General features: G+C 37.6%; 2 protein-coding genes across 2 annotated transcripts in view; one reads left to right on the forward strand and one right to left on the reverse strand.

The window, feature by feature from the left end:
* The window catches only part of LOC126870835 (alkaline phosphatase-like), a 235,543-nt gene that overhangs the window by 78,837 nt on the left and 143,766 nt on the right, over positions 1–12,940 (reverse strand). The window lies entirely within an intron of this gene.
* Positions 1–12,940, forward strand: part of LOC126870847 (caspase-like) — a 36,137-nt gene that overhangs the window by 338 nt on the left and 22,859 nt on the right. Inside the window, exon 2 of the mRNA XM_050628927.1 lies at positions 4,522–4,766. Within this exon, the coding sequence (XP_050484884.1) occupies positions 4,522–4,766 (245 nt within the window). The remainder of the gene's footprint in view (positions 1–4,521; positions 4,767–12,940) is intronic.

Here is a 12,940-nt window from a genome sequence, read left to right on the forward strand (position 1 = left end):
AAAGCGGTATACTTTTTCTTCGAGCGGACACGCCAACGGAAACAGTAACATATACGTGTTCAGATATCAAATCTTTGATAAACGTGACTTAAGTTAGGCTACGTGTGAAGCGTCAACGGCGCAATAAACGTAGAAACCGCTTCGCGTGATCTAGAACGGTTGTATATTACCAACGTGTATGAAAGTGCAGGGAGCACGGTCAGCACATGATATATGCATATTTACCGGCTGAGAATTAACATTTCTATGCTGAAATTAATTTTACGTGCCAGTTTATGGCTGTATGTCGCGCGAGGTGTCTGCTTATTGCACTCTGAAATATTAAGGAGGACCGTGTTACCGTGCGGCTATGATTTGGAGAAGTTAAACGGAGTATAATTTCGCTTCTCGAGTATTGAGCTAACGAGAGATGTATATATGTTTCGAATCTTTCACTAAGAAAGGAAAGACCAGTAACAGTTTACAACCACATTATTAAATTCGCACCATAGAGGGGTAAAGCTTATCGGAATTTTTCTCTTCGACAATTCCCCCCGATTTTGTTTATCATCGAGAATATAGCAAATGATAAGAACAGTTGTAGTAAAACAAAACACTCAGCCTCTTTCCTAAACCATCGAACTTCACCCTCTTCCAATTTACATGCGTATTTTAAGGAAAATTTGCAGAAAATTCTCGACTCGCCCTGTCCTTCGCGAAAAGAAACATAAGATCTCCGAACCAAATGACCGTCCAGTTACATTAACCAGTTCATCATATCTTCGTATTAATCGTGGAGGAAGAGGAAAAGATTCGAACTCGCTAAAAACAAAATTGACAGTCCCTCATTCCCAGCCGCAATTTCGTAGCAGACGGTCTTCTTCCCTCAATTGGACTGGATCGTTATAATCGTTGCTCGGGGATTTATATTCCCGACGTCGAGACAGAGGGAACAGGGGTTGGAATTAGTGGTCGGTACGAAATGTTTTCGAGTTCAAAGGAAACGCGACGAACTGCTATAATACCGGTAACTCGTTTCTCTTTCCCAATGAACGTTTGTTTGGTAATGGGCGGTAGGTCCGCGCGCATTTATGACTAGTTTGTAAGCACTTTGCAGCGGGCTTTGTCAAGCAAGACCCCGTTATTCGCGTCCGCGTGCACGAATTTGCCCGACTGCGCGCCCATGAAAGCGTGTCTCTACATTCACCTAGGGAAGAGTCTTTCAACTGGCAACCTGCTATCTCCAGCCGTTTAAAAAGCCCTATCCAGCATCGTTGGCTGACGTTTTGTGTCCCTCTTTCGTTCGTTCTTTTGTTTTTCATGTTCCGCCACCTCTCTTTTTCGTTCGCTTTGCTACGTGTTTCGAGCGATGCGCAGGTGGTTTTTACGGTTTTGAAACGATTCAGTTACAATCGACGCGTAAAATCGTCAATGAATTGCATGGATTTTTATTTCCTTTTTAATGATGTTTATTTAATTGAAGAAAATAATATTTTCATTCCTCTTCGATTTTGTTCGATGCTATGAAAGAGGTAGAAGGTTTAAACAGCGATGCATAATGTTATGCATTTGTTTGTTCACAAGCTGAGCTTCGAGAGCGATGTTAAGTATCTAAAGGTATAATTTATTTGAGTACGGTGTTGTAACGAATGAACTCTGACGTAATAATGTTTATAGCTAAACGTAAGCAGTACCTTTGCTACAATCGTGTACCAGAGATAGTAAACATGGCATAAGCAATAGAATAGATGTGAATGCACGTAAATACATAAAACGTAATCCCGATTTGAACTAGTAATATCAACTTGCACATTGTGCCGCGATAACATAGATAGAAATCGAGAACGATATACGGTATATGTATGTGTTAAATATGTAAATTAGATGTCTCTGAATTTTGTAATAGTCGGAAAATTGGTCTCCTAGCACTACACGCGGCAGAGTAATTATAATTTCTAACACAAAATTGAAAAAATTCGACAGAATTTCACAACAACGTACTAAACACAGTGTAAGCAAGACGCAAAATATATCTGCATATATAAAAATTATACTATTGTTTCTTCACAGAGAGAAGTCTCTAAATTCTGAAAGCACGTTGGAATTGTTGGTTATGCCTGCTGGAACTTCGTTTCAAGTACACGCTGTTCTTCCGTACGAGGATTCAATCCTACACAGACGTTCGCACATAGATGCACGCAATTCAACCAAGTATATAGCCTTTGACGCGCGCATTCATAGAGTTCTAAGTTCCAAACACAACAACCATACTTCTCTCTGAGAGTATACTCCTACTACAACACGAACGCGCATTGTAAATGCGATAGCAATTGCCACCTGTTTGGGAACATCGTGTCACCTGCAGTTGTAAAATGTGCCATTTAGTAGTACGACAATTAAAAAATAACGATACAATCGCTTTCACGAAAAGTATTCATTGCAGAAATAGCGCGGTGCGCTCGATCTCGATTCTCTCGTGGGAGTATCGATTGCAGAACCAACTTCAATCGCCTACACGACATTTTTTATCGTCACTACGTTTATTTTATTTCAAACACAGACGTTTTATTTCAAACACGTGTTTAGCAAAACACGCAAATACAAATTTTTAATTTTCTTCCATCATCGATTAAAGCAATCATAAAGCAAGCTCAAATAGCAAAGTACCATTATCAAACCAACGTTTCGTCTTTTAAATAATTAAGTAATAATTAAGAAGTCGAGAAAGTCTCACTCGATTCCCCGACAATACCCATCTCTATATCCGATTCGTCGTAGTATCACGACGTGTTACTTGGTGTTCATCGTGTGAAAATGGTGGTAATCGCGCATACTAACTCCACCGAACACGCGACTGGTTCGATCAGCTCACGTACACACGTTTACAAGGAGGTAGGAGGGCAGCATAGTTGTACGATAAAACGGTCGAGCCATTACTTGGAAGTTCTTTAGCCTGGGATTGCGATCTAAGTTAAAATTAAATCGACCGTCGGATGATACGGCGGACTCGTGCACGCTCATGTACGCTTCTCTGTGAACGTAGATTGCAGACGCTCTCTCCACCAGCGAGCAAGATTTTCCGTTCGTAGCGTGCACCTTTCGTACGTGAGCGGAAAGTACGAAACAGCCTAATACACTTTGGAACGAGGGCGAGGCTCTCGCGACAGATTATACGCTTTCGCGCCTTTCCAACAGAGGCAAACCTTTCGAATTCGCGCGCCGGAAGTTGCCACGGTGCCCAAGAAATACAAGTTCCGATGCTTTCGTTTAGATCTCTATAAGTGTACTCCCACAGCTGTTTCCTAAACGTTCACAGAGAACTCGAGCTTGTACAGTTCTCGATTGGTTGCGTTGGGTTTTGGAAAGTTGGCGCAAGTATAGGTAGAACGTTGGAAGTATTTTGTTGGAGAAGTGCAGAGTTGAAAGATTCCAAAGTCCATTGCAGTCGAAATTTCTGTTGGATAAATCATCGTATTGCTACTATCGAGCAAATATACTAATTTAGACGATACTATTAAATATCATTCGGGAAGAAACTTATATCTTATTTAGAGATAAACTACGATACACAAACACCGAGACAATGTTCATTCGTTGAATTCGCGGCCGCATAAACGTCGAAAAGTTTCTTGCAGAATTGTGCTTAGTGTCGACCTTCGCCTCCTAGAGACGTTATTTGTCGCGCGTCTGTGGACCGTTGTCCTGGCAAACGAGCTAGCCAACTCTCTTCTCCAGGTCCAAAATTTTACGAGCAACATAAAAACCGTCAACGTGCAACGTCGACACCGAAATTGCGGGGATACGCGCTTCGTTGCGGCGTTTCGGTTTCATTCTTTTTTCTTCTTTTTCCTTCTCTTTTCTGTTTTTTTTTTTTTTTTTTTTTTTTTACCGGCTTCCTACCATCGCGCCGTATCGATCGACGAAATTCGGAAACAGAGAAATTTTTCGACGGATAAAAATATACGCGCGCTAGTTATTGCGAATCCGCGAGTCCGGGTGCGAACATGGACAACGATCGTAAAACAGAATGAGAAGGGTTTTCGAGCTGTGTAATTCGCCGCTTAACAGGTCCTATATTAGACGGACTAGAATTGAGTGGAAAGAACGAATTACGGCATTGAATTTACATTGGAATATGAATCTCCTAATTAAATACCGTTCGCTCGCGTAACGCCGCCGTGTCGACGCCATAATCGAACGAATAAATTGTTTCCACGCGGAATACGAATTGCGTAAACTGCCTCTGGGATATTGAATGTGTATATCCGCTGGGAGGAAGTTTGAAACAGGGTTCGTAGAGAAATAGGATAACTCCCAAACGATATGATTTCGATATGTTGAAAATAAGCTATGGGAGGTTAGTTCGCGATACTATTTTGTCAATTTTTTCATAAAAATTTTTTGCAATTTTCTATGTATATTTGAACTATGTTCTTTTTGGAGTACATTTACGTCTACGTATTTGCTCATTCGTTACGAAATTAAGAAAAATAGTAATTCTTTAATTTACATATATTGTTTTTCTTTTTCCTGTTTTTTAAGGGATGAGCCTGTCAGACCGAGTTGCACAATTAATCTGGACCCACATTCGGAAGTATATAACATGAATCACAAACGAAGAGGTATCGCGTTAATCTTCAGCCACGTCAATTTCAAGAAACTGGATAAACGAGTTGGTGGGGAAAAAGATTCGAAGGAACTGGAGCAAACATTAAAGTATCTTGGCTTTGACGTTCGAGTTTACGACGACTCGAATGTTAAAACGATATTGTCGACGGTGCAAGACGGTAAGCACACATTTTCCAAAGTCTTGAAAGAAGCTTCTTTGAACTGGTTCTTTGCTTGACACCGTAAGTCATTTTGAAGTGATGAAAAATGAGCGAACGGCGTTATAAATGAAATTCCACATAGATCATTAATTTATCTTGAATCAATATTTGAAAATGATTTATTACGATTTCAATCATTTTATAAATTATTTCCGTTAGAATAACGACATTACGTACAAAATCTGATGCGATCCATCCGATAAGACACGAAAATAATTTTGTCTTGAAGCAATAAACTTGCAAATTTCCTCTGCTCATTGAAACAACGAACGCGTGACAGAATTGAAAACAAAAATAAAACCGGTCCAGCAATTTGCAATTGGTCCCTCGATGCTGCCGCGTGAAATTGCATGAAAATCATTCGCAAAATTACGATAAATTCCGGTAGATCGTTTCCGCTTTGAAATTTTTTATTCGAAGTAGCAGACTGCGATGTGAGCGGGCTGGGGATAACGCGATTTGGAGCGCAAACCACGTTTTATTCGTAGCCGGGGACAGGTTTTAATCATTTTTCTGCGCTGCTCGTTAAACAGCGTGCAATCCGTGATGGCAAGCGGAGACGGATAATACGTGAAATAATTCATTTTGACCGTGACTGGGTAACGAATCGCGTATCCATTATTTGGGTAACGTCACTTTGATGTAGTCCGCCATAGTCCGTTTCGACTGAAAACCTGATTCTGCTGCGATTGCCTTCTAAATCGAAATGTTTTCAAACCCGCTGAATTACCTCAAACGAAAAGAAGCATCGGTTTCGACCGTTCGATTACATGTAATTATAAATGTATCCTGCTGACTGATTATACACGCGTATAAAACATTTAAAGTTTAAACGTATACAATAGTATTATATATATGCATTTCCTCTCGAATTATTTATTAAAAATACAAAAAGAATATTCGTACGAATATCGTCTGATTAAATCGTTATCTTTTTCAAATTGTTATCTATCGGCGATTTTAATATTAGTGTCTTTTTTCAAATGGAACGAATATTATTGATTCACTAGTTATTTCGTATGAAGGCTATATTTGAACAATAATTTATTAACTATCTTCGTGAATATATTATAAATAACAAACACGTATAATATTTCTTACTCATGAGGCTAAGACTAATTTAAGGAAAGATTCTTTATGCGGAATACTACATGTATAATTCATGGAACAATTCAATTTCAAATTCCATTGTATTCTTCAATTTCATTGTGATCTTCAAATTCCATGTAGCGGCACACACCGTGTAAATTTATACGGAATCCTCAGCAGATTTAAACAGAGGCCGTGACACAGGCGTGGAACACTGTTTTCCAGTGAGCACATTCGAAACATATTCGTCGCGAACTCGGCAAACCGATGTTCCTAAATTCGCTTAGCGTGCGGGGAGCCGTAACGTGGCCATAAAATTCGCGTGGCTTGGCGAACGTTGGAACCTTTGCTCAACAAATCGTCGGTAAACCGTTTGAAAAGAGGATAAAAGCGGAAGCGTAACTGTCCATGAAAAGTCACCAGGAACCGTTCTCGTTCGATTCATTCTTTTCCTTTCCTCTTTCTTCTATTTATCGTTGATCCATTCAAATATTGACACAATAGGCGTCACCACCGTGTTCGACATACATTTATCAAACGCTTTTGTCGACGTCGAACAAAGATGTTCTTACATTGTCGGGCAAGCGTGAAGCTCGTAAATCGTGCGCTCCTGAATCATCCATAGATCGCAACAAACGTTCTGAAGGGTTTCATTTAAAACGCCTTTCCATGGTAGGATTATCCGAACGATGAATTTCAATGAACGGCTTGGTTGCAGTCCGCGTTTTATGATATCTGTATCGCTCCTTTCGTCGGGTCGATGGGAAAACGATAAATCGTCTACTAAATATTTTCTTTATTCTAAGCAGGTATAATATATAATATTAAATGTATATAGAACGATATAATTAAAAAAAGAAAGACAATATTTATGAATTGTACGAGGGTCATATACTATTGGAGAAGCTGTTGTCTGAATGATCAATGAGAACGCGATGTTCAAATAATGCTTGTAATCTTTCCAAGAAGGATTAAGTATTCGACATGATAAAAATTCTTGAAAAGAGTTCAGTAACCTATAACGGAAGATGATTCATGCACTCAATTTCTTGCTATTTTAATCACTTAACCGTGATTGGGTCTGTGGCGCCTGATTTCGATAAAGTTATATTTGATCACGTGTAGCTAAGATCATTATCGATACCTGAAAGTTTTAGTGATATCGACAACGTTGCGAGTCCCACTAACGAACAATTCAAAATCAAGCCTATTTCTTCGATAGATATTTAAATACCTTTTTTTAAACGAAATATTCGTGTTAATTGGTTAAATGATTGTGAAAAAGCGGATCGTGGAAATTTGTTATCGAAATGCTGTTAGGGAATGGAATTAAATTTATTCGTCGCAAAAATATTGATGTATAACTGGCCTATGAAAATTTGTCAGGTGTTTTGAATTCTCTGTCGCATTTTTGTATCACATAATTGTATGGTAGGGGGTAGAGTCGATGGAATTTCGTAATACAAACGGGAATATCACTGAAACAGTAATGGGAAAACAATAGCGTTAATAATGGAAATGATGAATTAAATATTTAACGATGATCCCAGCATTTTCCCATGTTTGTTAGACTTGGTTTCACGAATAACATATTTGCAAGCATACAGTAATATTTAAATTATTGATGAAAATATTTATCGGTGTAATAATAAAATAGCGAAAAGCTAAGATATCTAAGATCAGTTTTATTCCTTAAACTGAATTTTTAACATAAAAGATCTCGAATTTTTGTCTCCTTATGACGCACAAATGTCAGATAAAATTCGTGTCACACGCAAAGGGAATGCTGAAATAGACTCGAGTGTTTACACGCGATTTTCTCGTCGTTTTCCAGTCCTCAAACCTCCCTTACAAGACATTCCCATTTGCATGTTTGATGCATAAAAAGTATCTCTGCCCTCAATTTTTCCTCCTATTGAAACTCACAAATTTCGAATAAAATTTGCATTCTCTAAACGTTTCTCCGATATGTACATAGTTGCTATTAGTGAAAAGCCATGAATTTAAATGAAATCTATTTATTATTTTCCGAATTTCTTACTTTCAAACAGATTTAATGCCCCGCTGTAAAATATTTTCAGCATTCACTCAACAGATTGCTAACTCGTTCGTAAATATCCGAAAAATACTTAACCTGTGGATCGACTCAATCGCGATTATTCTCTCTTAAATTTTTGCTCCAAAGAAGAAAATAAATTTTGATGGATTAGGTTGAAGTGCATTTTTTTACAATACGAGATTAAAGGCTAGTGACGCAAACAAAGAAGAACGTGGACGGTCGATAAACATTCCTAAAATCTACAACTGCATTCAAACTTCATTCATCGACCAAATCACCGTTCCCTTTCATCCCGATAGTAAACCCACCCTGAATCGATCGAGGATAAATTGACAGAGACTGTTGATCAACCTCGAACAGGGTTTCGCGTTTTTTTGTTCGGAAAATTTTTATATAAAAAGGATTAAATAGCGACAGTGGTCTATCAGTGATTCTCGTGAAAGTCTTTGTCGAAAGTTTGGCGAGGAAAAAGAAGGAAGGATAACGGGGTCTGTCGTCTCTTGAACATGATTGTCCGAGCATGGATAATGATGACGTCGATGAATGAACGTTACGAGAAGTTGCACAAACATCTTACAATGAAACGAGCTCATTAAGCTTCCTTCTGCCAGCCAGGTAACCGGTTTCCACCAAGATATAACTAGTAGAGACAATCACGCAAAATATATGGGCGTATGCGCGTAGTGGAGCAGAAAGTCGGATGATCGCGGAACTTTATAATAAGCGAGGAAACTTTTCATACTCCGTCGGCCTGGGATGCGTCAAGAGATAGTCGAAGACAAAAGTAACTGGACAGACAGTGGAAATAGGTATGAATGAGATTTCGTTTAAATACATCTCGTTTACAGAAAAATGTAAATATTAACTTCAGTTATGTACTAAACAATCTATGTACTATAAAGACATATAGTAAATGAAACTTCAATTTGTGTATACGATTAATACAAGTACTAGTACTTACTCTATCTGTCTGCTTACTTTTGTCACCGACTGTATTTCATGTACCGTTTATAGCTAGTTTTTTCTTTTTTCTTTTTTCTCCTCTTATCTGCCTTGCTTTCCATGTCGTTCGTTTTCGTATGATTTCCTTTTTCTTTTTTTTTTTTTTTTTGTCAATTTTGAAGGCAAAGGACGAGAGTTAAATTCTACTAGATATTTTATGCACTCTACATGTTTGAAAGTCTGGGGTTAATAAAAAATGAGCGTAGCCTGTAAACACGGAAATATTTGCAACGAAAAATTTGTATTTAGAGCTACGGGCGTTTCGAAAACGCGTATCACGTTACGTACTTCGTTTCTCGATTTTATTCGATTTTACTTGATTTCAGCTTAATTTGCCAATACATGTAAAATTTACATGGATTATTAAAAGCCGATGGCTTGAGTCAATATTTGATTTTTTACTTTTGAAACATACAATGAAAGTAATAAATTCGAAATACATATAAAAATGATAGAAATATGTAGAGAAGTATTGGATGACAAGCCAAAAAAAAAAAAAAAAAAATTGCGATCTCCCTCGATGAATGTTGCTGCCGTTCGCAGACATTTTTTTTGCACGATTTCATCAGCGACTAAAAGTTCCATTTCAACCGGCAGAACGGGACTTTCAATTATTCCGTGTCGTTACAGTTATCGGGAAATTTTTTGGCCAGTCGACAGGTGTTTTGTAAACGGCGTGTAATTAAACAGGTTTAATGATCGCTGTTTTATTCGACCGCGCGCACTTTGGCCACGACTGTGCGAATGAAAAATTGCCATTGCACTATTCATACGATGTCGCCAGATAATACCGTCGCCGACGGAACATTATCAGAACATTACGCAAATACGTCCACTGTTAGTTCCAAATGGGCGATGAGCTGTTTCTTGCAATTTGCTATGTTGATTGTGTTTTGCCTAATGACAATAAAATACATTACTGGCACATCGAGTAGAATATTATATTTTACTGTCTCGTTAGATTAAATTTAAGCGAATATAAATGTTAGCGAATTATATCTGTTGAAAGCTACAAAGGATCTCGTTTTACTCTGTTTTGCAATTATTGCATTTTTATTTCCCAATTGAGCGTACAAAAGGTAGCCAGCGTGTAAAATGTACGTATATGCGGAACACGTTTCAGTTGAGTTCAGGAAATCAACGATGTGAACGCGGTATCCAGGATCTCAATTTTTTTCGTGAGATCGTGATTTTGAAAATGGAAATTTGAGGTACAGTATAAGACACTTATATTTCAGAACGTCGCCAGAAATATCTACGTATAACGAGCTAACTCGGTCGAATCGGATATACCGATTTAATTTTTACATATCGTGCAGTAGTACGGAAGCAGTAGCACGTATCAACGATACGATCGGCAACGGGGTTGCGAGAAACTGTTTTGAACGCGTAGCTGCGTAAGCTGTTCGATTATATATTTTATAAAAGTTGCTGTCGCTATTTTTAATGCTTCAATTTCTGGCACTGTGCCATGTTAGCTCAGCTTCTATTCTGTGAATTCGATTGGACTCTGAAGAGTTCAGAAACTTTTTCCATCTAGCCACTCGACGACGTTGAAATTTTTGCTTCTCAATCGGCTATTTGTACGATGGAAATATCAATAATAAAGCGAGTATCGCACGGTAGACCGTATCTCATTATGATCGTGGTACTTTCCGTTAATATAGATAGTTATTGTAAAATGTTGATCGAACTGTGAATAAAATGTTTAAGTGGCAAATGCTTCCATTTGTGGCACTGTTCTCATATTCTAGTGATAGGATAAATATACAATGTACATTTTATAAAATTCAGTATTAAACATAGATCTTTGTATATCGAAATCTAATAGAGCTACGAGAAGGGAAGGATGAACAAACAGTAAAATGCTTCACAGTTTCATGAATATTTTAAGAACACCAATTTTCTCAAGTATCCTCTGCCCCCATTGAAGCCACGCAAACAGAGTTTTGTTCGACTAGTACAAAAGTCAAATAAAAACAAATTTAGATCTTAACGCAATGAATAGATACCTATATTGTAGGTGTATGTATCTAAGTACACTCAAATGACGATTTAATTTTCCACTTTTATATTACTAGATGTTCTTTTTTTATATCAGTGGAGTGTTCTAAAATTTGACAAAATACGTAGTTACAACATTATTTTCAAAGGAATAGATTAAGAAGAAACGGAATGTGAACGAAAGCATTAACGTCAAGGTGGAGCTGCAAGATAGTTTGAAATTGATAGTTTGAAAAGTACAATGGAGAAATCTTAGACGCACAAAATATTTCAAGATATTGCACTACTTCGTGAATTTAATAATTTCGTCATCTCTTCTTTCTTCAAAACGAGTCGACAAGAACACTCGAGTTAATCTGTTATTTTTCTTTTCATCTGCTCTCGTTCGTAAATAAAACTCGGAATAAATAAACAGTTTCATCTTTTTTCGGCCGTTTAGTCGGCGCGGTGCGCTCGTATCGTCGCGTTTGGATTCGATATCGGAAGCAAAAAACAAGCGTATACGCGACTTCTATTTGCTGAGCAAATAGCAGTTCCGGCGCTCTTCGTCGGACAGCGCCGGCTGAAAGGGTAAAAACAGGCTCGGTAAATAGTTAAATATCCCCGTTGAAATTTGCCCAGGGTGGTTTTTAATCCGCGACAGAGAAGAAGAAAGTTACGCCTCGAACCTGATTAAAACAGCCTCGTGATCGACGTGTCGCCTCCGTAGTATACAGGATGCGCAGTTTAAAATCACACAGTTTAAAAGCTAAGGATAATCGCACGTGAATCGACGTTGTGAACGAGGTGAAAACGTTCGAAGCAATTGCTCGTAGCGCGCATAACAATATCGGACGCGATTTAATAATTCAGTTCACGGCCGACTAGCTGTTTCATAGCTCGGCACGCGTTAAGGCTTGTCCATATTGGCCACGTGCCAATGGATGTTTAACAGAGGTGTAGGAAATCTGATACTTCAAGTTATGGATGGTTAGTATCAAATGCTGTTAGCGAAGTAAGGGTTATGATGTATCGGTTCTTCTTTGATTTTTGATTGAGTTATAGGTAAACCAGAACAGTCGATTTAATTTCAAAGTATTCCATTTTAGTTTGCACTTATTGTTTACGAAATAAAGATTCATTAAATAAAAAGTAAAATAACCTAATGGAAATTTAGTTTGAAGTTGCTTATGACAAAACGATATTACTAGCTGAGACTCCATATGTAATAGTTGTTTATATTACGTACGATAATTTTTGTAAATAATTTAAGAAGCAACGATAAACATCATTAGAAAAACAGTATTCTAATGCTTTCAATAATAATAATTTGAATGAAGTTTGAATTGCAAAGAGAATATTACACTCTCCCTCTCCCTCTCTCTCTCTCTCTCTCTTTCAATATCTCTCAACGATATATTAAACCTTCAATTTCGGAATATTTCTATTATTATCAGTCAATGTTATATCTCACGAACACGAGCAGTTATCACCGCTTGATAATCGTATTAGCTAGAAACACCGATAATCGTATAATTAATGTACCGACGATAATACGTAACATAAACCAAACGAACTATAGAACAATGTACTAAATAATGCTGTGAACAATTACAATTTTCTCTTCTGACGGTTATAATTTGAAACCGCAAATTTTAACGATTTGAATAATATTGATGAAGAAACAATGAGACAATTGAATGGGTACATCGGTGTGTGTTACTCAAACACTAACACACGAGCAACACGTTGGTTTGTTTAACCATTACCGTAATTGTTGAAAGTTTCATGAACGTACATAATTACATATCGATGCTGAGCCTCTACAATTATAATTGATAAGTCATGCTTTACCGGTGTAAGACGATCAAAAGGACCAAATAATGTCAAATATCATAGGCAAAGGAATGTATTTCTATCTAAATGTGAAGGAAAAGGAAATAGAGTAATTCAAAATTAGAGACAAATCCGTTCAGTTTATTCGTTGGCTTTGAAGATA

The sequence above is a fragment of the Bombus huntii genome, chromosome 11 (assembly GCF_024542735.1).
Source record: "Bombus huntii isolate Logan2020A chromosome 11, iyBomHunt1.1, whole genome shotgun sequence".
In the NCBI taxonomy this organism is placed as follows: Eukaryota; Metazoa; Arthropoda; class Insecta; order Hymenoptera; family Apidae; genus Bombus; species Bombus huntii.